General features: G+C 35.9%; 2 protein-coding genes across 2 annotated transcripts in view; both read right to left on the bottom strand.

Annotated features, from left to right (window-relative positions):
* Positions 1-6279: 6279 nt before the first annotated feature.
* The window catches only part of LOC128997890 (dnaJ homolog subfamily A member 1-like), a 30414-nt gene continuing 9989 nt past the window's right edge, over positions 6280-26704 (bottom strand). The window contains exons 2-8 of the mRNA XM_054423673.1: positions 18030-18180; positions 17013-17310; positions 16116-16300; positions 15208-15362; positions 14046-14164; positions 13036-13201; positions 6280-7407 (exon numbers count right to left, since the gene is read on the bottom strand). Of these exons, the coding sequence (XP_054279648.1) occupies positions 7257-7407; positions 13036-13201; positions 14046-14164; positions 15208-15362; positions 16116-16300; positions 17013-17310; positions 18030-18161 (1206 nt within the window). The 5' untranslated portion in view covers positions 18162-18180 and the 3' untranslated portion in view covers positions 6280-7256. The remainder of the gene's footprint in view (positions 7408-13035; positions 13202-14045; positions 14165-15207; positions 15363-16115; positions 16301-17012; positions 17311-18029; positions 18181-26704) is intronic.
* LOC128998940 (uncharacterized protein K02A2.6-like) lies at positions 20798-22429 on the bottom strand. The gene has a single exon (XM_054425296.1). It carries the CDS (start codon positions 22427-22429, stop codon positions 20798-20800), a length of 1632 nt encoding a protein of 543 aa, XP_054281271.1.

Genomic DNA, 26704 nt, shown 5'->3' on the forward strand with positions numbered 1-26704 from the left:
GGGGTGATATCTGAGAACTCTGTGAAATATGCTATATATCGTATTCCTATTGCCCTCAACTATATTTATATGTTATAGTTTACAAATTTAAGGTTATTTACATTTTATCGAATTTACCCTGAGGGGAAGAAGCTATCACCGTAGGTGATTTTGTAATACCAATTACAAACCCCAATGTATTCAATTTACATTTAAATATCTTAATAGCTATTAGTTCAAATGTCTTAATTCTGGCTCTGTTTTCCTTATAAATCAGCTGAAGGCAAGATAAGCTCTGTCCGATTTAACATTTTTGTTTGTCATTAGATTATGATTATTTAATCAACTTTTAAACTAATTTTACTGATTACTTAGAGAGAGATATCTTTATTTACAAATCGTTAAGATTGAAAATTGCGTCAATTATATTACAGTATTACAGAAACTTCTTTCGGGAGTGTCTTTCAGAATAATTTATCTACAGAGCCACGGCCACCTTTAACTGCAGGCCGCGGCCTGGTAGAATTGGCAACGTCACAAGTAGTGGTGTTGTTCAGTGACAGACGTCCCATAAGATTACATGACAGACAGGTGGCATAAGCTCATTAATTCGCACTTTATTGATTAAAATTAAAATTTATGAACCATACACTTTACGTGATGACAGTAAAAAGTTACTTAATTATTATATAATGTCTGTTAAAAAGTTTCAGTTTTTATTATAACAGCTGTGGCCTTTTTTAGCAAAGAAAACAACACAACTCACACTGAAGTTCACTGACTCCTGTGGAGAACAACACGCGACTGGCCGATTTTTTAGTCGACCGTGTGCGCGGACTGATAACAACCTGTACGTTACAGATTTCCGGGCGACAATCGCCTCGCCTACGAATCTGTGGTAAAACCCAGATTTTAAAATCGGCGCAATTCTCGATCGCCTATGTGCGCGCTTCCATTCAAATACATGATGCACAGATCAGCCGATGAAATAGTCGCCTCAAAATAATCGCTCGTGTGCGCCTAGCCCTACAACACCACTTGCGACGTTGCCACTTCGAGGGCCGTGACCTGGGGCCCTATTTTTGAAATGGTTGACTGTTGAGTTGAGTGTCGAGTCATTCTATTTCCAATCGTTTCGTATTTTTGAAACGATTGACGGTCGACTTATCCAACCAAAACTACTCACCACCTACTGAGCTGTTGAGTAGACGGTTGACTGCACTTTCTTCTTCCTCTTTCGGTAAAAAATTGTTCTTTTTGAGTCGACGCCATATTGTTATTGCTTTAATTTATTATTATTAATTGCGATTTAGAGGTTATGTATTTGTTGTCAATGTATTAGCACCCAATACTTTATGCGATTGTTTTCTGTAGAATAATTGCATTTTAATTTTATTATTACTGTGTCAATACTAGACTAGGCATACTAATTATTGAACTTATTACAAGATAATTATTGTTATTAGACCTATGATTTAAGGTATTAAAGATTGTGGTAGAGAGAAACAATATCATAGTTTGTTTCAATACCATTCACGATTCACCTAATAAAGGGATCAAATTAATTTAAGTTGCGATATGCTTTCAGTGCAATGGCAAATAGCAGCTTTAACCTAAATAAAAACGCAATTAAAAATAACATCAAACAAACCGATGAAGGAAACTAAAATAAGGTGATGTGTTTCGAAATAGAGACGAAGAAAGCAAATAATAATGTATTTAGGATATGCCTAAACTTATAATTAGCTACACCCTAAAACAAACATCCATAGTAAATTTTATTTTTAATACTTAAGTTTATTTTATAAGTTAAGGTACTTTTGCAGTCACTAAGATTGAAGATTAAGCAAGACATAACCTCAATCTCTCAAGAACGGAGTTGACAGTTTACCTCAGTGTCTCGAAATATGGTAGATTGAGATTAGCTGCCAGATTTTAGAGTAAGAAGAGGTTAAATCGAAGATCGCAAGAACTCTGCATTGTGATTGGTTGAAAATGACGTCATCTGAATTTCGTGCGGTCGTATGCTCTACATTTCCACCACGAGTCACTCAACTAGTGATTCCCAACTCGCTTCCCAACTGTTGGGTTTCAAAAATACCAAATCTTGTTGTTGGTTGAGTTGAGTGCTGACGATCGACTCAACTGTCAACCATTTCAAAAATAGGGCCCCTGGAGTTAAAGGCGGCCGTGACAGAGCTCGCCCACGGCCGCCTTTAACTACAGGCCGCGGCCTGGTAGAATTGGCAACGTCACAAGTGGTGTTGTTTAGTGACAGACGTCCCATAAGATAACATGGCAGACAGGTGACATCAGCTCATTAATTCGCACTTTATTGATTTAAATTTAAATTTATGAACATAAATTTATTAAAATATTGAAAATAAAACATACAGAATTGAAAACCGAAAAGATATGAATTAAAATCTATATCTGTACATTTTTAAGTGGAGTCAATATTGTCATAGTCCAGTAACCAATCTTTCGTAAATACACAAATACCATTGGTTGCTTCCAAACAAAAACAGCTGTTAGTTACAACACCACTTGCGACGTTGCCAGTTCGAAGGCCGCGGCCTGGAATTAAAGGCGGCCGTGGCTCGCCAGTCCAAGAACTCTCCAACGCCGTAGCACGATGGTGGAGCAGCTAATCCCGGAGTACTGTCTTCAGCTTCTCAGGACTGGAACTCTTGATTTCAGCTGGCAGATGGTTGAAAAATTTGGCTCCGATGTAAGAAGGCCTACCCTCATATCTTCTACTGTGGTGTGTAGGTAGATTAAAATTACAGGCATGCCGGTTAAAGTGCTGGTGAACATTATCATTCCATGGTGATCTTGATTTGCAGGCCATTGTGACAACTTCAAGTATGTAAGTATTTATTAGTGTTAATATCTTTAGGTCTACAAAAGCTTGTCTGCAACTCGCCCTCCATTCTAAGTCCACCATAACACGAACAGGCTCTTTCTGCAGAACTAACACACGTTGCAGGTTTTTCCCAGCAGTGGCGCCCCAAAGAGCTATTCCATATTTAATGAGGCTGTCCAGTGTCCAGTAAAGCAAAATAGGCGGTTTTTACTGCATCATATGTGCGAATGGCTTAAATAGGTCTTAAAGCATTATATACTGCTGCTTAATTTCTGACAGAGGCTGTCAATGTGCTCGTCCCATCTGAGATTGGAGTCTAAATATTATTCCAAGGTATTTAACGGATTCAACAGATGAAATGTTTGGAAGTTCTGATATAGGGAGATAATAAAACAGTATCGTCAGCATACATTATTGCTCTTCCGAAGTTCTCTGTATGTGCAGGAAGGTCAAGCGTGAACAGTGTGAAGAGAACAGGTCCCAAAACTTAGCCCTGTGGCACACCTCTACAGATGGGGAGGAAAGACGATCTGGTGTAGGATAGCTTTCCATTGGTCTTTTGTCTAACTTCAACAAGCTGCTCACGTCCTCTCAGATAGCTTGCGAACCAAGATGATGTCCCATCCTGAAATCCTAGTCTTTCCATTTTTTTAAGAATGAGATCATGGCTGAGGCAATCGAAATCGAAGGCTTTGCTTGGATCAAGAAATATTCCAACAATGCTTTCACCACTCTCAAGCCAATCAAGATTATCCTCTACCAGGTCCACAAGGGGCCATCAAAGTTGATTTTTTCTTTCGGAAGCCGTGTTGATTTTCTAGGTCGATGCTGTTCCTTGCTAGGTAGTCTTCGATTCGGGCGAGTATAACTTTCTCAATAATCTTTGAGAAGGTAGATACCAAGGAAATAGGGCGGAAGTTCCCAAGCTCGTCTTTATTTCCCTTTTTATGTAGTGGTGTCACCTTAGTGGTCTTCAGTTTACTGGGGAAGCATCTACTGGCAAGGCTCAGGTTGACAACATGGAGTAAAGGTTTCATTAGCTCGGACAAGGAATGCTTCACCATCTTGGATGAATATCCATCTAGCCCCGAAGAGTTCTTGCTTTTCATTGTGCCTACACCCTTTCGCAGTCGTGGGTAATAGATCTGTTAATGCGTGTGTAATATCTGGCAAATTTGTCTTTATGGTACTTGATCTCCTGTCCTGGCTGTTGTTCAATGTTTCATCTGCTATTGATGTAAAGTATGAGTTGAACGCATTGTCAAGCTCTGAAGGATCCTCTACACTCTGTGGTCTTGAAGCGTCAAGTATTTAATTTCCGTGTTATCTTCTAGCTTAGACCTTCTTTCACTATTTATGACCCTCCAAACTGCCTTTTATTTGCAGTTAGACTGATTAATATAGTTTGCTGTAGTCTCTCGTCTCAGGTCTCTTAGAAATAAGTCATAGTCCTTCTTGAAGTGGTTGGCAATCCTCCTATCCTCTTCTCTCCCTGTCTTAATGTAGGTTTCCTGAGCCTGAAGGAAGGTGTCTTTCAGTTTGGCCGCTTGTTCATTAAAAAGGTGCTTGATGGGATTGCGTCGGTTTGCTCTTGACAGTTTGAGTGGACATGAAGCGTTGAGAGTCATGGTAATGATGACCAGGAAGTGGTCAAATGCCACCTCAACAAGGTCACTTTGCATAAAGTCTTGCCAGTCCTGAGCTGCAAGTAGTGTCCTCAAACAGTCCAAGTTATTTGGGTTTATGACTCTACCAACAGTTGAATATGGCTTTATATTGTCGATACTGCGGCCCAGTTCACATATTTGGCCACTGTGGCCCGAAATACCAGTGTGTATAACCCCGACATTAACATCCAAGCAGTCTACATTGAAATCTCCCATGATTACTATTGATATATTAGGAGAGATCCACTGGTCCAAAATGTTTGAAAGTGTTTGAAGAGCTAAGGAAGTAGAATAACTTCCCTGTGACGAGTTTTTTTTTTTAGGGAGAGGAGGGAAAAATGGATGGAGGGAAAATTACGCACAAAGGTAGCCAGCCTGTAGTGTGAGACTCCTGAATATATCAGACTACTCACTAAAAAACCCCCTCTACTCTGTTGGACACAGACCTGGAATTGTTTGTCACATTACTTAAATTTTTTATGTGACGAGAATAAAGATTGCATAATAATCAATGATCAATGTTATAAAACGTTAAATTTGTTACCTTAGTGAAATTAAACGATAACAACATATAACATATTATTAATAACATTATACATTAATGTTATTACTTGTTCAATACAATTATTTATTTATTGATAATACATTAGTATATAAGAATGAACTCCAATTTTTCGACCCCACTCGTCTCATGGGCCTCTCTGCTCGCCGTTTCCCGCTCAACGGTTTGCGGGTCCCCTCAGCTCCCGGGCCCCCCCGCATTGCGGGCCCTTCTGTTACACCACTGTTTGAGCAAACATTTTTGCAATATAAAATACTGCAATTACAAACATAATCCTTTATTGCTATAATTACTATCACAGGGACATCATCATCCATCACGTCACTTGTGATTGTGGTAAAATTGCTTGTGCTTGTCAGTTGGAACAAATTCCTTCCCAAGAAAATGTCAAACTAAAATATGTAATGTCTCCCAAAGATCGGGAATATATTTTCCCAATAATTTCTGGACCTGTCCATCCTTAAGTACTTACGGTAATTATTATTTTGTTAAATTGCAGTTTTGTTTCATTTGTTCTTAATTATTGTTAAATATGTAGATATATAACTACTAGATTAAGAAATTTGATTCTATTTTTATTTCTTGTGCTAGGTTAAGTGTAAGAAAGGGCCATGTGGCTCTAACATGCCTGGTAAAATAAACAATTTTTTTATTATTTAACACCTCACAAGACAAAAATATTTTGCATACTACTTGGCAATTCAAAAGTTATCATGTATTGATGGATGATAAATGATAACTTTCGCATTGCCAAGTAGTATGCAAAATATTTTTGTCTTTTGAGGTGGTACTCCAGTAAGATGTTGAAAACACTGGTGTCCAGTATTGTTTGTTTCGGTCCCACTCCACATGGTTTTAGAACACCAAACTGAAAGTTTTCAAATTCGAGTATATACCATTACCAAGGTCCTCTAGTCGAGGATCCCATTATCAAAGGACAATCCTTGGTTTTGAGCCAGTCTAAAGAGTGTCTAAATTGCTTATCTCCCTGCCACCTTTATTTAAACAACATTTTTACAAAAATTTCCTCGGTAGTTCTAGCAAAACCGCATGAGCCATGTCAGAAGGGTTACATTCCTTCCGTTCATATATTTTATAAATTTGTTGACATCAGCATTTTTCTCAAATTACATAGATTAAATACTATTATGATGTTCACATGCTTAGTTAGAAAAATGAAAACAAAGGTATTGATAAAACTAAACTATGTATCATCACTTTATTACATTTTTCACAAGAGATAACATTACAACAAAAAACCAAATTAAGGAACTTAAAATAGATATTTTATCTAAGTAGCCACGGCGATACAGATCAAGTTATTTCATAACTTATAAATCTAATATATGGTTAAAACAACTAAAAAACCAGTTAAAATTCATTAAATGAAATTTTGATAAAAAATACTGCTTTTAAAATACCCTAATAATGGAATTATAAATCCAATCTATGGTTAAAACAACTAAAAATAAAACAGATAAAAATTCATTTAATGACATTATTTTATACGCAAATACTGCTTAACTAAAATGTGAAATACCCTAATAATGTGCATATAAACTTCATTTACAGGGTGTCCAGCACCCAATAAAATACAATTTAAGGCCAATCCCAGGTTTTTGAGATTAAAATTAAAGATATAGATTAAAAAATGATTTATAAAACATGATACTAACATGATAAAAACTCTTTATAAAAAATGATTCTTGCTTATTTTTACTAACTAGTAAATTAAAAATGGCTCAAAGGTGCTAAATTAATTGAATTAACCCATTAGCATTTTCCACATTTTTGGAAGCAGATTCCTGGTTTTCCCGCTTTCCAGGTCGCATGGTCACCTTGAAATTAATTCTGGCTTCCAGACAGTTTCTGGCTTTCAAGATAGTTTAAACAATAATTTCCAAAGTAAAAAAACAATAACAATAATGTGGAATGAAACATTATTTTACCAGTGTTGTGAGATGTTTGTAATCACACAAACGAGAACATTCTTTGAGAACAAACTACCACTAAATATATTATGAAAACATATTAAAACCTTATTATAAAAAACAATTTTGAACTACAAGTACAGATAGCAAAATAAGTGGTGTACTTATAACCATGGATTAAATAGTCCCAAAGTCATGAATGTTGCAACTGAGACTTGGACTGTGTGTTGGGAATGGTCTGTGGTCAATGTTTAGTGAGTTGCGCACTGGACTCTTGAAGGTCCGTGACCACCTTCGTCTTCGTCACAAGCGTTGCGGTAATCCCGACGTCTGTTCTCCGAGTCAGGATCCATCTCTACCAACATACACTCCTCTGCGTTGTCCGGGATCATCTGTTCTGGTCTGGGAAAACAAAATGGCAACTCTTAGACTGACTAATCATGCTTGTGCTGCTGCTTTAATTTGGTTTTCTTGGAACAAGTTGCTTTGCAATAAAGAAAACCCTCGAGGTATCAAGCATAACAGATTGAAGTGACTCTATAGTAATGAAATGTTTTTAGTAAAAAGCATTTAGCTTGGATTAAATAAATATATAGGATGGAGAGGACACAGCTAACTCACCTGATGAAAGGTTGCAGATGAGTCACAGAACACATAAAAACACACACATAATAATACTTGATATTTCGCCTCTTTCAGAGGCTTCTTCAGAAGTAGGCCTAGATATCAGTTACAAAAACTACAGTTTAAAATATGATGTCACAGTTTGAATTCAAAATGTCTGACAATTTGTCCAACTGACACAACACAAAGCACTAAATACAGGCACATTGCAATATTCTATTTACATATAATATGTATATTGAAAAACAAAAAAGAGGCGAAATATCAAGTATTATTATGTGTGTGTTTTTATGTGTTCTTTGACTTGTCTGCAACCTTTCATCAGGTGAGTTAGCTGTGTCCTCTCCATCCTTTATATTTATATATTAAGGAAATGTCAAGGGTGCAAGAGGTCAGTGTTTAAGGGACTTAAAATTGTGACAGACATAAAGAGTGATGAGTTAGTTGTTGGTTTTATCGATAAAAGTGACAAGTTTGCTTTTTGTTTTGACGACAGTCAATTTTCGGTTGTACACTAGTGCAGTAGAAATAACTGAAAATATAGCTTAAGGTGGAACTAATTGCAACAGAAATTATTCTTGATGTGAATGGTAGGTAGTATGCTTCTTATCAACATACTAAAAGTATACATCCGTACTGTGGCGCAAAATACGTTTTTTTGGCCGCCATCTTGAAAAAAATTTCAAAATTTTAATATTCTTAAAAATAACTTTTTGGGTATCAAATTATAGGAAATTTAATGCTGAAAAATGTTATAATAGTTGTTATAAGCACTATTTAGAAATACGATCGTAGTACAAAATACCCCTGCCGCAGCAAAGCTGCAGACTAAACGAATTTCCATTTGTCTTTATTGATTTTCAAATAAATCTAGTAATTCAGTTGTAAAAATCTTTGTACAACTAAATCTAGAGTTCTACTAGACCGATTTTATTGCCTAATGGATCGTTGGAAAGCTTAATTCGTGTAAATTTTCAAATAATTATGAAAGTTTGATTTTTTTAAAGATTTGCTAGGTGAAGCCAAGATTTGTTGAGGTTGCAAGCATGATCTTTTGACTATAAATCGATTATAAATAACTCCATTTTGAAACAATATAGGTTGTTTGTGATTTAGCAGTGTGCTTTAGGTAGATCCGATCTTAATAATCAATAATTCCAATAAAAGCTGGTATTTCACTGAAGGTTTTTAGATAAAAAAAACATATAGGATATTTTAACTGCTGGAATACATTTTTAATTGAAGTAAAAAATGGAAAATCCAATTTATACTCGTATTTTTTTCGTAGAGTAATACATTTGATGGATAATGTGATGATGCTTGATGACAAATATGTCCTTGCATAGCTTTGAGACAAAAATTATGAAAATCGGTCCGGTAGAAGAGCCAAACGAACTCGAAAAAAAAAACAAATTTATCTCCTGTAAGTAATGTACAGGGAGGCAGTTTGTGCATGACTCGAAATATACGTCAAAATGAGTGCTGATGCTAGATGGCAAATCTATGGTGCGTCCATACCTTTAGCTTTAAGCCGGATTTACACTATGTAGCAATACCTGCTATATAACTTTTGCTATATAACATTGCCTTATAACTTTTGCTGTATGAACAATTTACGGACAATTTTTGTGATTCTATGGTGCTCGTGCTATATGTTATATGTAGCACAACCTCATTCGCATTCCGTATCGAAATGTGCGTTGAAGAGACATTGTTCGTGACAGCTATATCGCGGGGATCTTGGAAGTCAGAGAGAGAGGCGGAAGCGAAGATTTTAGCAAGTTTTAAGTTCGACCACTTCTTGCTTCGAGATATAAGTACAGTATAGCAGATTTATTACGGGACCTAAAGTATGACCAATACGCTGACAGTCCATGATTAAAACGGGAAATACGGCTTCAAACACGTTTTACGTATAACCACAACGCCGGTTGTCCACAGAACAGTTCAATTAAGTTTATAATTGCATCCCGATCCTACGCACTTTCCGTCACTTTCCGTTTCCAGTCCTTCCATTGTAAACAAAGATCGCTAAGCAAAACCGTCCGCACCCAGGAGGCTACAACCATAGATAAATCATACTCCCTTAGTAAGGGAGTATGATTAGTCTATGTTGCTTAGTCTTGTGTTGCTTAGTCTTAGTCTTGTGTTGATTTGTCTTGTGTTGCTTAGTCTATGCTACAACTGTGAACTGTTGGCACTAAATGATAGCAGATGCTAGGCGAAAAAATATATGTATATCATTGCTAAATGTGGCAATGTTAGATGTAGCTCGTATTTCTTTTGCTATTTACCGACTCCCGATGGATAGAAAAATTTTAGCTCTATAGCAGGATCTGCTACATATAGCAGTGTTATATAACACTTTTGAAAAGTTACTTTTTCTTCTTCTAGCAAATTGTATACAACATTGCTAGATGTTACACAAATCTGCTAAATAGCAGGTTTAGCTACATACAGTAGTGTAGACCAGGCTTAAAATCAAAATTATGAAAACCTGTCTAGAAGAGCTAACACGACTTGGAAAATAAAAACCAATAGTTTTTATAGATGGCAATAATTGATTTACCAGTATGTATAATCTAATCATACGAAACATGAATTAATAATTTAACAGCTTATCGTTATATTGTTATTTAATAGATTTTTCTTTGATTAAATATTGTTGTTAAAAGTTTGCAATTGTGTTTAAAGTGTGTTCCTTATGTTAAGTGTGTGATTCTAATGTTATGTGCTTAATCTGTACCAAATATTAGTGAGTAAAGTGGTGTATGGATTTCATAACCATTATTTTACTAGAGACCGTTGTATTTAACCCACAATGGGCTCTGTTGCTAGTCTATTAAATAAATAGCATTAGGTTTAACGAAACGAGTACCAAGGTTTGCTGCTACAAGGAAACTAATTAAGTGTGTTTTAGTAAAATATTAAATGTTTAGTATAAAATAAATAAATCTGCAAAGTTTTAACAAAATATATCCATAAAGAAGCAAACTACAACATTTTACAATATTCTCCATAAGAATAACATGGGGATTTAAAATTATCAATTTATTTAATTTTCTCCGTTACCAATAACCGTACAAAAACACTTTTATATACTTAACTATTTGTTTTTTAAGCTTTTTTAAAAGGTCTAGAGAGAAATTGGAAAATTTCATGTTTTAAGGGTCAAAAATGAAAAAGAAAAAAAATTTTAAAGTATAAAATAACTTTTAAATAAAAAAAACGTTTAAATGGCACGTTTTTAAACGCACCTTTTTTACCAATAGTGCATCACTGTTAACAGTATATTTTAAATTCAACCATTATATTATTTTCCAGCATAAAATTTTCTATAAATTGATACCAAACCAGATTTTTTAACAGTAATTTAAAATTTAACACTTTTTTTTAAATGGTGGCCAAAAAACCGTATTTTGCGTAACAGTACAAATGTATATTTTTAGTATGTTTTTTAAAAGTGTATTACCTACCATTTCTAACTGGAATAATTTCTGTTGCAATTAGTTCCACCTCAAACCCTATTTCTACTGCACTACACTGTTTGAAATAAATGAAATTAACAACTAACTTCTAGGTAAACTGAGTTTGATTATTACGTTACCCTATGCTGCACAAATGATCTCTTAGGAAAATTTTAAATCTACCTTAATAGAATGACATATTATGAATCTATTTTACTGACTCAAAACTGTTTGATCAATATGCTTTTAACTTCAAATCGAGAACATACAGTTTAATGTATAGCATGTAGAAAAAATTAACTTTTGACTATTTCTGTTATAATGAATCAATGGCAATATACAGATGAGCTAGAGAGACACTGACTACCTTTCAAGTCTATTGTCACAAACACTGTATGTTGTAACTAATACAGAGATAATACAGAAAACCTCGCCAACTCGACAGTCAACAGTTAACAGGGTGCATGCCTAGCTGGCTTTGTCTCAATATTGTGTTCCACTACTCAAGCATTAATTGTCAAATATTCTAAACGTCTTTGAATATTGTTTACTCAATATTTAAAAAACCTCATGTACATAAATTTATATGTAAAAATTATTTGTTTTCATTTATTAAAACCTATTAACACATTTCAATGTTCTGAATAACCTGACAACCTCTGGGTCCACAAATAGACGAGTTAGTAAAGTTTAACTCAGTTAAATAATTGAAAATTTTTAAATTTGTATACAACACACTCACAATTATTCGAGCCACCGCTTATCTAAGGTTGATTTAGGCCTAAAAACATATTTTTTAATTTCTGTCGGAAAACAATAATTATCGGTACATTATTAATGCACTATGTAATAGGAGGGTCAAATATTGTAAAGAGGAAGTGTTTGGCAATGTTGTGTGAGTAGGCTGGTAGTGTTGTTAAACAATAACTTGTTGTGCTGACCTACTGAAGGCTGTTGCTTTAAGTAGGCCAGTGCACTTGATCAAGGGGTCAGTTTTGGTGTGTAGTGTTTGTGTGGTGCACCTGAGGACGGGGTCCTGCTGGGGGAGCTGGAGCCCAAGGCCCTTGGCCTTGGGTCCAGGTAAGAAAATGTTAAGGGTTTTCAAAATTGGGGTTTAGAGTCTTTTCCAAATTGCGGTTTAAGTTCCTAACTCATTTATACAGTTCCAGTCTACTCTACCTTTTTGATTGTTAGTTTAGCTTTGTGTTCTTTGTGTTGTTTTGAGTATTAATAAAGTTGGGTTTTGTAAGCAAGTGCTGAGTTTCATTCCTGAGCTACGTCACCCAAAGTAGCGGTAGGTGTTTCTATGCATTATGTTGTATCAAGTAAAAATAAATATCAACCAATTTATGACTTGTTAAAATTAATACTTAAACTAATTGTTGCATGTTTTATTTTGACATATAAACGATAGCAGAGGCATTTCTGCTCGAGCATTACCCCGTACCGACTTGCATCGCCTATTTCCAGTCTTTGTCATTGCAATGTTTTCATATTGACTTGAAAGTATAGCTCAGGTCAAAATCAAACAAAAAGTAATTGTATACTTTTTAAACTTGAAAGATCCATCTCATTGAGTTTTTTGTAAAATACTCTAGTCTAGCACTCTAACTAGTCTAGCACAATTTTATTAACGCTGTATTTAAAGTTTTTTAAAAAGAGTTGAGCACGTTTGTATTATTGTTTTCTTTCAGAACACCACCTTATTTTTAAAAGTATTTATAAAAAGTTGTTGCATCAAAATCACAATTGATCATTTTTTTGTTACTTATTGTTGAAACATATAATTTAAAAGTGTTTTACTTCCTAATAAGGTACCGTAACCTCAAAATCTAAGCGACGCCCGTGTTATCTAATATTCTCGGTAACCGCGGGAGTGTACAGTAATTGAAATAGATGCAGAGATCCACTGGCACAGTTGATTAAGTAGATATCTCACCTAGGAGGCAGGCAAGTTTCTAGTCTAGGAATGGCGTCAGGTTGTAGGCTAGTTGGGAAGTTGACCAGGAACTGAATGATGAGACGACCCTTTTCAAACGGGTTCTTGTACTGAGGCATACCCTCTCCAAGAACATACTTCACATCTCCATGTTTTGTGATTTCACCTACAATCAGAAAACAATTTTAGGTAAAATAACTTGAATTAGTGTAATATTTAACATGGTTTTTAATGCCTGGCGTTTCCAACGTAGGTACTGTATTGAGGGATTAATTTAAATTCCTGGGTTGTTTAAGGCGGAATTACTTAGTTAATTAATTATTATTTGTTAATTAGGTATTAATTATTAGTTACAATAAGGAGAGGTATTATTTATGCCCTGTAATTTTCATGTGTGGTCTACATTACAACTATCTCGAACAAACCAGCTGAGGCAAGATCAAATCCTCGCTGATCTCTAAACCGAAACTCTTCAAAAAGTTTTGATGGTTTTGACAAATCAATAATTTGTATTGAGAGAATTACGTGTCTTGATTGGGCTTCCTAATCCCAATCGGTAAACTCAGTTGAGCAGCAGAAAACAATACCCTACTAAAGACATAGGCCTGACCCTATAGCATCCTCTTTGCACTCTCCACACCATGAAGGCTCTGTGGATATCATGTGTGAAACTACTAGTCCAAAATAAGAAGACTATAGCAAATGGCAAAGCTGCCCCATAAGACGATGCTACTTCTCTTTTTTTTTTATTAATTGCACCCATGGGTAAATGTTAGTTAAGTTTTTCCCCTTAAATCTATTTATTGACCATCTCAAGCAACCAGATGAAAAATTTATTGAATCAGTAAAACTAAACTACAGTCCTATATAACTGAAACACCAAATTTTAGGCCAGCACTCGCTGGAAATTTTAACAAATTTGCAAAAAAGAATAATAGGATGATAAAACGACCTTGATAAATGTATGATTTAAAAATTGATTGAGAACTCTAATTTGATCATAGGCTTACCTGGTATGGCTGTAATAAGGAGATCTCTATCATCAAGGGTGTGGACTACTTTTTGGAAACCACATAGCGCTTCCACCAGTTCAATCTGCATTCTTAGGATTAGATCATTCCCAGATCGCCTGTGCACACACAGAGTTTAGGGGTTGACTACAATTAGATCACTAGAGTGACAATCATTTGATTTGGAGATCTTCACGTTCTTACATATTTATGAAGAATGTTGTACAATTTTATTATGAAAAACACTTAATGAATGATATTTGAATTCATTTTTGAACGATTGTAAATTTACCCAAGATTCATTTAAATGCAGGCTTGTTTAGCTGATTATCATCTTGGTTAAATTTTTTTACCCAAGCTACAGTATTCTTTAAGATACAGAACAAAATAAATATCCTGTTAAGACGTTGGCTGGGCATGACGAGTAACCTTGTCACCGCTAGCGCTTTCCAGTGGTGCGCGACGAGTATACTCGTCAAAGCGCCGTTTACAAACTATTGTTCCATTGTGAGGATAGCCACTCACATGAGTTGTTGTTTCGCTTACCGTTTATTGTGTCAGTTTTATACTTCAATTTGGTATAATTTGTTTTCAGATCTGACCATTTTATCGGTAGTAGGGACTGTTACAAATTTATTGTAGTGTGAGGTTTAGGCTTAGATTTAATTACATGTTTTAGATTAACGATTATGAATGTACTGTAACATTGTGGAGGGAACCTAACCTCAAAATTGTGCTTGACCCCTATTTTGTGGTATTTTTTTATGGTGTATCCGGGTACATCACTCCTGCTTTTTCCCTCCATTTGGCAATACTGAGGGCCGGCTAGAGGGTTGTGTTTAGTGCTATTATTTATTGGGTTCTTGTAACACTACGTCTACAATGACTGGGACGCTATAATATGCCTCTCCTATTGGATGAAACTAAATTGAAACATTTTCGTGAACTTATCCACGCAACGGCCGGCCATAACACAGCCACAGCAAACATGTTCAGAGATCACTCTATTAATGCATTTAGTAACATTACTTACTAAAATTTGTTTATAGAAAGAATTTCCACTATGACTGCTAGCAAATTTATCACTACAATATGTATTTCACAAATTTATTAGGGAGTATATAACTCGACATAAATTGGTTGATATGAAATGGAAACTTACTTGAACCTAGGGTGGTCTTTTTCATCTAGTACAATGATGATGTCACCAGGTTTGTAGCCTGGTTCTTGGTCCCCTTCTCCTGAGAATGTAATTTTCTGCCCATCTGACATTCCTGGGTCCACATGCACTTCTAGGATCTTGCGATCTCTGACAGTCTGTAAGAACAATAGACATGAAAACAATGCCAAACTGCACTAGTTGTATATTTTGCATGTATACTTCCAGATAAGCTTACTCTCCAAAAAGTCTTCGAACAAGATGACACAGTCTTATAAATTAAAAGAAAAATCAGTCAACGTATTTATAAATTTAAGAATCTGTGGAGCATTCACGATTACCAAAGGTACTCCTACTGTTTAATTCATGTATTTTAAAGCAAGGTCTTTGGCTTGTTATGATTTTTTTAAGGAATAGAATTCAGCTAACATACCTAAAAAAAATTGAGTCCGGGGGCTTATAGATACAAAATAAATGAGCCCAAAACATGACGCTGATATTTTGTCTTAATATAGGACTTTTTCAGAGAGTAGGTCGAAGAGAAATGTTTTCTCATTGTTTATATTTAGTCCTGATCTCTCTCAGGTAAACCAGCTAAACTCTACTACCGTTTCCTTAGTACTGTATACATGTATATATATATATTTATATATATACATGTTCACGTAGAATGGAACATTCACAACACTACCAGTAATAAAACAACTGATGTACAAGTATGACATGCAAAACTTTATTTCACTTCGAGTCTCAAGAAAGAAAGAATTTGGAATCCTGAGATACGAACCCTTATGCCTACATTGTACTTAATGTCATTTCATAATTCATCTTCCCTTGAACTGTAATCCAAAAGCCAGTGCCAAAAATGACTTAATGGCTCAGGGCTACCTACTCTAGACAGGTATCCTCACCTTCTTTCCCTGGCAGGTCTTGCATCTGTCCTTTGCTGGGATCTTCTCTCCCTGGCCGTGACAGTCACTGCACACGCTCTGGATCTGTTGTATCATAGCTGGCCCTAACTGTTGAATCTGAATTTGAATCCCTGAACCTCCGCATGTTCCACACTTTTCTACAGATCCTTTTTTTCCTCCTCGTCCTAAATAGGAACAATAACAAATATATTTTGTTTGTTATTTATGATACTGATACAGTACAACTATGCCTTATATCTTATTAGACGGATGATAAATTCCATTGCTTTAGAATGCAAGATTTTTATTTTAGGTCAAATTATGTTACAATGAATAAAGCTGTTTGTTAATTTAACTTACCTAAAACTAATTAGTTGTGTAGAATAAAAAAAATAGAACTTGTTGATTATTGTACTTATGACATGTCAAATGTTTAATAGTTGGCCTAGTAAATAGCAGGAATTGCTACAAACCATTAAGATCTAAATAGGCCTACATAACTAAGCATCATAGTAATAATTTCAAATAGTTTTATAGTTAAGAAAATGCAACATCAAATACATCTGAAAGACAAACCAAACTTCATACAAGTAGAGCATTAACATTATGTGATGGATGGAGGGAGAAAACTGGTGTAACATTTTGCGTTTCACAGAATATAAAATAGCCAATCTGAGGATTTTGAACAAGGTATCACAACAAGAATACAGTATCCAGTGTATTCCTTTCATGAGGTTACAACCAAAAAATAAGTTCTGTGAACAAGAAGCACTTGTCAAGAAATGAATGTGGTTACATTATTTTGTCACAAGTTCAGGATGCTTCTATAATTATTAAGGTCATCTGTAGCCATTTAAGAAGTATACGTTGAAAACTATAATATTACTGTTCACATACCTTCACACTTCTCACAGATAACATTCTTCTCTAGAGCGAGTTTGCGAACCGCGCCTTTGTATAGATCTTCTAGGGAGACTGATAGCTGATGAACCACATCCTTGCTCCTGCGCTCTCTGGGCTCTCCTCTTCTACCACCGAACCCTCCTCGGAAAAACATTTCAAAGATGTCCATTGGGTTTGAGCCGAACCCTGGTCCACCTCCACCCTCCTTCAGAGCTTGTTCGCCACCCTTATCGTAGATGGCTCTTTTCTCGGGGTTGCTCAGCACCTCGTAAGCTTGTGAGATTTGTTTGAACTGTAAAAACGAAAAAACCAGGTTTAAGCATTGAGAGTTAGAAACCAATTCCACTAATTTAATTTGCGATTTAATTTTGGAGAACACAGCAGCTCAAAAACACTGGTAGGGAAGGGCAAAATTATTTTTCCTACAGTTACCTAACAATTTACATGTTCTCTCACTGATTTGAGAAAGCAAAGTGGCCAATTCGCTCATCAGTGAGACAATGTTAACATTGTCTCACTCTAATTACTTTGTCTCAGTCCAGATTTGCAACGTGAAGGCACGAAATAGTAAGCGCCTAACATGCAGGCAACGTCGTATGCGCGCGAAATACGTTGGCAGCACTGGCTGTAAATCAGCTGGTCAGCTGTTGTACTGTTGTATTTGTCACTTCACATTAAATGTTATATTAAAAGTTCACTTCTGTGTAAAAATAGGTTATGTTTCTTCACCAATTTATTTGTTTTATGGTAACTGTAGGAAAAGTATAATGTGCAACTCGAGTTCAAAGTACAACTGCCTTACTCGAGAAACCGTTCCTCACTCGCCTACGGCTCGTGAGTAAGGATTTCTCTCGAGTGAGTCAATTGCTCACTTTTCTCACTAGTTGCACAAATAACTATTTCGTACAAAACAAACAAATACCCTACCACAAAAATGTTACAATTTACTTCTCGATAACATAACAATAATTACAAATTAAGAGAAAATTTGAAATCACAAAAATAACTTACCTTCTCTCCTTCATTGGGATTTTTGTCCGGATGGTACTTTAAAGCTAACTTTCTGTATGCTTTCTTTAACTCATCTGTTGAACAGTTGGGTTTTACACCTAGCACGTCATAAAATGTTGTTTCTTTAACCATTTTGTAATCACAGTTGTACCTGAAAAAGTTCTTAAATTCATTATGTGTACAAGTAGCATGTGAGTATATAAACATAAAATCAGGAAACCAACAAACTAAAAAATAATTTTTTTTATTAAAAAGTATATAAAATAAAGGTCTCTAAGTACTAGGCCTAGATAATAAATTCAGTATACACAAATAGGCTTGCTGGAATTAATCATCTAAAAATAAGAGTGTGATCTTCAGCTTTACTGCTAAACCAAATAACCAGCCTTCTTGTTAAAACAGCGCCAAAATAAAGTACGGTAGCCTAAATCTAAAATCAATTGTTTTCTTTATTTCCTAAACAAAGTTATCAAAAAAGTTTACTCAGCTGAATGTCTACCCGATGAAGTATAAATCAACAAGCTAGATCCATACACAATACGCTAACACACAAAAAATTGGCTTGGATATTGTTTTGTTAGGATTACAAGAATTTGGATTTGACCATACCTAAAGCTATTAAAATATTATTTTGTGGAAACCATAAATAACACTGACAACTAGTAGGGAAACAATTGATATAGAAGTATGGAGCTAAACCACCACCACTTCAATATTCCGCCAAAAAACTGTGAATAGTTTTTAAGACAAGTCATGGACCAACCCAAGACTCGCACATCACGTGAGTCAGGCGATGGAGTCGGTGTCCTGGAAGCGAAGGCTCAACCTGGCTGGCTAGATACGTGGGACATGGGGTAAGGCCCCGGTGAGGTTATTCTAAATTGTTCATATTATTTATTTCAGGGTCAATAATGTCCATTTTAACTTCAGTGTCAGCATTTAGATATCAATATTACTTTAATTAATACTTCACGTTGTGTCCGGTCAACTTTGGACCGTTAATTAATATCTCGATTGAAAGTTAATAATTCCAAAGTAATAATGATTTAACTAATGCTAGCATTCATCTAAGATGGCCCCTTGGGCCTGTGATTCGCGGTAAGCTGTGTCCTCTGATTAAAAAGGTTCAATGCTCGTTTCCAACATGAATGGTAATGTCGTAACATCCACCAAACAGCCAGACAGCCACAGATGAAATTTCTATAGCATTTGTTTTTTTGTTTTACTTGAACCCAAAGTTGCTAAAAGTATTTGTGAAACACCCTGCAACATGATACAGCAGCACAAGGTGTGAAATTCAATCATAGTACATGGTTTCTAGCCTCCTTTATTGTATTTTGAGACTTGTTTTTCTCCTAGATTCAATCATGGGTGCCCAAAATAGGGGGGGGGGGATAGCGTCACACTTGCACCACTGGGATTTTTCGGGAAGATTTTATTTTTATTGCCATTGATAATTTATATAAGGTTTATAAGGTAGGCCTATATGAGGTTTATAAGGTATATGAGGTTTATACAAGTAGCTCTAACAAGCGTTTTTGTTAAATTCATGATACTCTATAGCACCCTCAACACAATTTTGGCTTACAACACTTGTTAATTAACAATTAATTGTTTGTCGCAACAACACAATGTCTTCACGACATTGATGGACTGTCAAGATATTGCTGCGAGCACAAGAGACGGTGATGGTGTCTTCGCCACCACAGAGGAATGTCAAAATATTGCCGCCATTGCGGGAAGCAATGATTATGTCTTTGTAGCCCTAACTACAAAGGAATTTCAAGAAATTGCCACTATCACAGGAGGCTATGATGATGATTTCTTCTTGGTCAAGAGAGTGGGAAATGCTCTCAATTTTGGATTATTGTTATGACGACATTATAGGCGGGCAGATAGTAGTCTGCAGTTTGAGAGATAAAACAGGGAGATAAATGCGTAGTTCAATTTTCTCCAGTCCTATAGCAGCTACCTGGTCTTGCGTTTGTCGGTTTGTGGCCTTATGGTCATAATTTCTGGTTTGGGTGATTAAACCTTCCTTTATTCTCTTAATTGGGCATGGCCATTTCTTCATTTTAAAACTACTCAGATTTCACCGTTAATTGGTGTAGGAAGGGGACAGGTGATGAAGTTATAGTACAGGTAAAACTCACCTAAGAAAACATAAAAATTAGTCCATTCATGAAACTTGCAGGAAACTATTGTATATTTTTAGGGGGAAAATATTAACCCTAACAAGTGCACATTTTACTCTCTTGCTATACTCACAGTTCATACAGAAGTGAAGTCAATCCTCTCCAGTTCTTGGTCTTCAGCCTTTGACCTTTGAGCTTTAGCATGTATTCCTGTTTCTTTCTTAGTAAGCATTAAGCATTGAATATAACTTGCAGTGACTTCGTATTGATAATTATTATTTATGATTTAATATACAACACTCCTTTCCCCTTTAAAAAAAAACTTAAACTCTTCTTGAAAATAAAATAAAATAACTCTTCTTTTATAAATGTTCGCAGCATCTTCATTTCAACATAAAATTCATTGTTTGTCAAATGTAAAATAAAATTAACTTAATCTTGCTGCGAACTTGTTCTCTTGTCTACTAAAGATTAAGTTTCTGCGGGGCCGTTATCATCCTTTTGGACCTCCGCAGGGGTTCTTGTTCGTGAGTTATACTTCCTTTAGGTAATGGAGATTTCCGAGGTGATGGAGATTTCTGAGGTGGTAAAGATTTCCGAGGTGGTGGTGATCTCGTGGGACTCTGTGATTGATCAACATGTATATGAGGTTCGACCAGACTTTTGCTTGGTGATAGCACTGGTAAGGGTCGTGGAGGAGTGATTTCTGGTTCTTATTTCTGGTTCTCTTCTCATAATGGGCAATTCACCTTCCAACTCTTTCAAATGATCGGCATGTACAAACCGTTTCTGTCCCCTTACGCTAACAATGTAAGTCACAGGACTGATACACTTGATAATAACTCCCGGCATCCATCTTGTTTCTTCGTTACGGATACTTTTGACCCAGACTTCCTGTCCTAGTGTGAACGACCTCCATTTTCCTCTATGTTGGTCACTGGATTCTTTTATTTTCTGTTGCTTGCTCTCCATGTTGCTTTTGAAATCTGGTTTTAGCAGAGTGAATCTGGTTCTAGGCTGAAAACCCAAAAATAGTTCCGAAGGTGTTCTACCAGTGATTGAGTGAGGTGTGTTTCGGTAAGCGAACATGAAACAATCCAGTTTGTGCTGCAAAGTCCGATTTTGGCCCTTGAGGTTGTCTTGGAGTACTTGCTTTAAGAGAGATGTTTTAAAAGTACCCACCATAGACTCTGCTTGGCCGTTACTCGCCGGATGATATGGAGGGGAGAAAATGTGATTTATTCCATTGAATCTCAAAAAACTTTCAAATTCTTCTGACCTAAAAGGCGGTCCTCCGTCTGTGATGATGTTCTCCGGAACTCCATATGCGGCAAAGCATGTACGTAATTTTTCAATAGTTTTTGAGGCGTTGGTACCATTCATTTGGTATACTTCGACCCATTTAGAGAAACTGTCCACTAGTATCAGAAAATAAACACCATCCTTCTGAGCGAAATCTAGGTGCACACGCTGCCATTTCTTTGAAGGCCACTGCCACGGCTGTAGAGGCAGCTTAGGGGCAGATTTACGGGTCATTTGACAAATCTCACAAGTGTTAACAACATTTTCAATTTGGTCATCAATTTTAGGCCACCACACAAAACTTCTGGCCAAAGCTTTCATTTTGCAAACACCAGGATGTTCTTCATGTAACATGTCTAAGAGGTGTTTTTGAAATTTAGTAGGAATGAGGACTCGATTTCCCCAAAGAATACAACCATTTTCAACTGAAAGTTCGTTCTTTCTCAGAAAGAAAGCTCTTAATGGCTCATCCTTATCTAAATGTGTAGGCCAGCCTTGAAGTGTCAAATCTAAGACTTTAGAAAACAACGGATCTCTTCGGGTTGCAAGACTTATTTCTTTTGCTGTGAGAGGTAGTTCTGGAAATGGAGCAAAAAACTGAATAACTGAAATATCTTCAGAGTTTGGGTCGAGTTTCTTAGGAAGACGTGAAAGAGCGTCAGCTTCTACAATTTCAGAACCTTTTCGATATATGATGTGGTAGTCATACGCAGACAAAATTATTGCCCAACGTTGCATGCGGGCAGCTGCAAGAACTGGGATACCCTTTTTCTCTCCTAGGAGTGCTGTTAAAGGGGCATGATCCGTAATCAATGTGAATGATCGACCAAAAATATATTTGTGAAATTTCTTTACTCCGAATATGATAGCAAGGGCTTCTTTATCTAACTGAGCATAGTTCATTTCGGATTTTGTAAGACTTCGAGAAGCATACGCAACTGGTCGGACAGATCCGTCCGGCATAGTGTGAGACATAACACTGGCGATCCCATAAGGGCTTGCATCGCATGTCACTTGGATTTTCAACTTTGGATCATAAGGTACCAAAACATTACTTTGAGTTAAAAGCAGTTTACTCTCATTAAAAGCTTTTGAACATTCTGAATTCCATTGACAGGGTTTGGCTTTATGAAGCAACTGATGCAATGGGTATAACACCGTGGATAGGTTAGGGAGAAAACGCCCATAAAAATTCAATAGGCCTAGATAGGCTCTTAGCTGGGTAACATCGGTAGGTTCGGGTGCATCCAAAATAGCTTTAACTAGTTTATCGGTAGGGTGTATTCCGAACTCATCAATCCTATGTCCAAGGAAATTCAAACTGGGTTTAAGGAACTCACTTTTCTGGTAGTTAGCCTTGATACCGAATTCTTTAAGTCGCACTAGAAGAGCTTCGGTTTTGTTTACTGCATCTTGCATGTTGTGGCCTTGTTTACTGCATCTTGCATGTTGTGGCCTACAATCAAAATATCATCCAGAAAACAGTATGTACTATTTAATCCTTTTAGGATCCGGTCCATGACCGCTTGGAACTGAAAAGGTGCACTCGTAATCCCAAAGGGTAGTCTTTTGTACCTGAAAAGACCTTTGTGGGTGTTTACCGTTAAGAATGGTTGCGATTTTTCGCCTACACCTAACTGCAAATAGGCTGAAGTCAAATCAATTTTTGAAAATATTTTCCCACCTGAAAGTTTTGTGAAAATATCTTCTGATGTAGGGAGTGGATAATGCTCCGAATTTTTCAAGACTCGGTTTAAGGTTACTTTGAAATCCCCACACAGTCGCACTGATTTTCCGTCAGGTTTTAAAACACAAACCAAGGGTGTACTCCACTGGCTATCTTTGACTGGATAAATAACATCAGATTTAACAAGATTATCAAGTTCTTTCTCGACTGATTCTCTTAAAGCATATGGAACAGGTCTAGCCTTACAAAAAATTGGAGTCGCCTCTTCATCTACAGCAATCTCCGTTGTGATACCTTTAATTAGACCCATTTGCCCTTCAAAAACATCCATAAATTTACTTTTCAAGTCATTTTCTACAGAAGCGGTAGAAGTAGAAACATTATGGCTAGACTTGCCTGCATTATTTCCAGATCCAACCTGTAATATCCTGTTCCAGTCCAACTTCAACTGATGTAGCCAATTACGTCCCAACAGTGCTGGCTGTCGACGATCGGTGATTCCTACAACCACTACAGGTAGATGGTAGTCCTTTCCTTCGTGCGAAACTGCGGCTTTGAACTCTCCCAAAACATCCAATGGGTGTCCAGTGTACGACTTCAGCTGCAACTCAGTAGGCCTTAAATTTATATGACTAAATTTATCATCATAAATATGTTTAGGTAAAACAGTCATAATAGCACCGGTGTCAATAACCATATCCAATGGTTTGTCTTCGACCATCAAGGTGGTTCGATAATTGTTATCAAAAGAAACTTCATTTATCAAAGAAACACACTGTAAATCATAGCAAGTATTTACATCTTCATCTGGACTATCAGTTACAAAATTTACTCTTGACCTATTACTAGTAGGTTTAGGCTTTCCATGTTTTTGCTTACAAACACTCGACAAATGGCCTATTTTACCACAAGAGTGACATCGTGCTCCTTTGAAGAAACACATATTACAATTATGACCAGTTTTGCCACACCTGTAGCATTTATAGTCTTTCTTATTTTCCATGAGGTTATTACCTTTGACATAACCTAGTTTTGGCTTTTGGAAATTGTTTTTACCCCCACTAGGCTTAGAACTGTGTCTGTACGATTTTACAAAATCTATTTCACCCACTTCTCCCTGTGAATGAAATCCTTTGACTTCCTTCCTTGCAGCCTCTAGCCTACAAGCAAGTTCAAAGAGTTGCGAAAAATTTGAATCGGTCTCTGTCATCAACCGTTGTTGAATATCCTCGTTTTTAATCCCACTAACAAAGCGGTCCCTCATGGCATCGTTTAAGAAATTACCAAAATCACAAGAAGCAGCTAAATGTTTAATCTCCACTGCGTACTGAGCTAACGTTTCCCCATCTTTTTGGAACCTTTTGTGAAATTTACACCTTTCAGAAATAATTGACTTTTCTGGTGTGAAATGACCCTTTAAAGCCTTAATTAAATTGTCATAAGTTTCATCAGCAAGCTTTTTGGGAAGCAATAAGTTTTTCAAAACTCCAAAAACTTTAGGCCCTATAACAGTAAGGAATAATGGAACTTTTTCTGTTTCCTTCACAGAATTAGCTTTTATGTACAACTCAAATCTTTCCAAATAATTACTAAGATCTTCCACTTCTTCATTAAATTCAGAGAATTTACCAGTAACTGACATTTTGCTATGGCAAATGTTTGTTTTAGGCATGAACAGTACAGTAAAAAACTTTCCAAAGTCAGGACTAGCCTAGGCCTATTCCAAGAAACATAAGTCCATTTCATTGCATTTGACTGATTTAATTTTACTTTTAACCTTTAAGAAGATTATATATTACTGAAGTAGATCCATTTGCTTTAAAAGTTACAAAAAGTTGCAAATGATTTTCCAAATTTATAATATTTCCACTTGGGATTTCCTGCAAAATGCTTTGTCTGAACAGGTTTCTGCAAAGTTCTGTACTAACATGAAAATTGATGACAAGTCCTATATTTTACATAAATACCTTGCCTTTGTGTGTTTTTGAAATAAAATATTCCTTTTTCCAGATATCAATAAAAACTCAGCTTTAAAATTTAATCAACTTATAAACTTGCAATAGTTGACTTGTAACTTTTTGTGAAAACTGAACATGTGACTTGTCTCCTCTTGATGCAGATTTTACTAATATTTCACTTTTATTTGTAGAATTTGTACTAGAAAACACTGTTTTAATAACTTTTAAACTAATATTTAAGACTTCCACAAGCTCGTCGCCAAATTATTGTATATTTTTAGGGGGAAAATATTAACCCTAACAAGTGCACATTTTACTCTCTTGCTATACTCACAGTTCATACAGAAGTGAAGTCAATCCTCTCCAGTTCTTGGTCTTCAGCCTTTGACCTTTGAGCTTTAGCATGTATTCCTGTTTCTTTCTTAGTAAGCATTAAGCATTGAATATAACTTGCAGTGACTTCGTATTGATAATTATTATTTATGATTTAATATACAACAGAAACGTAGTAATTACCATTAGGTTTTGAAATCTGAAGAGTCCCTAGTGATTGTGGGGGTGGAAGTACCATTTTATGGGGATTAAAGTTTATGGGGGTAGTGATTTTGAGAATTTTTTTATTTATGGGATCCAAGCAAGTGAGGTGTCGTTTTCTATGTTTCTTAGGATGCAGAATCGAAAAATAACAAAATAAAAGCAATACAACCAACAGTTTATTAGAAAAAGACTAATTTTTAAATGAAAAACTAAATATGACAAATTAATTAAGGTAAAATAATCCAGTACAAAATTGGACATGAGTCTGTGTCACATGTTAAAGTTGTGAGGAAAATTAACCAAAAAACTGGTAGTTTCGCCTCTTTAACCACCACGTGTCATATTGTTCATCAGCTACTGATGCAACATCACCATCCATGGAATGGTGAGGGTCTCTAACTCGTTCTTCTCCATCGTCGACTTGACTGGGTAGTAGAAAAATATTTCCGTTCTGGTGGCGATCCTGCGACTTAGGGCGAAGATAATATATGAGACCAAGAATGTAAAACCGCTCGGACCCCAATTTTTAAGGACCTTGGTCGCCCGTAATGACGTCATCAATATGGCGCTCGTAAGAGGGTGCTGGGTCGCTATGAATTGGTTATACTGTAATACCAAAACGCCTAAACCGATTTTAATAAAATTTGGCTTATAAGTGCTTGAATACGATATATAATCCCAGTTTGTCTTCATGATGGTTGAGTTTGATTAGGTCATTTCAAAATATCGGCCGTTAATCACTAAAATAATTAAAAATTGTTTAGTGTTTTGTTTTATCAACTCTCTCTGCAGCAATCTTTCATTTTCCTTGCAATCATAGGTCGTGATGCCGTCTCTGTATTTCCTGGAATAGGCAAAATACCCTCACTGTAGCAAACCTGCAGATTAAGTGAGTTTGCATTTGCCTGATTTGATTTTCAATTAAATATATTTTGATTGAGTTTAATTAGTACCTAGGTTTGCTGCTACGGAGAGGATAATAAAGTGTGTTTTTTTTTAATATTAATACACAAGGTCAAAATAAATAAATTTGCCAAGTTTTATCAAAATATATCC

This window comes from Macrosteles quadrilineatus, unplaced genomic scaffold (genome assembly GCF_028750875.1).
Source record: "Macrosteles quadrilineatus isolate MER2022 unplaced genomic scaffold, UCM_ALF_1.0 Scaffold_7__1_contigs__length_78375512, whole genome shotgun sequence".
NCBI classification, from domain to species: Eukaryota; Metazoa; Arthropoda; class Insecta; order Hemiptera; family Cicadellidae; genus Macrosteles; species Macrosteles quadrilineatus.

Excerpts from the sequence above, each read along its gene's own strand:
- LOC128998940 (XM_054425296.1), bottom strand. The coding sequence starts at position 22,429 with ATGCCGGACGGATCTGTCCGACCAGTTGCGTATGCTTCTCGAAGTCTT.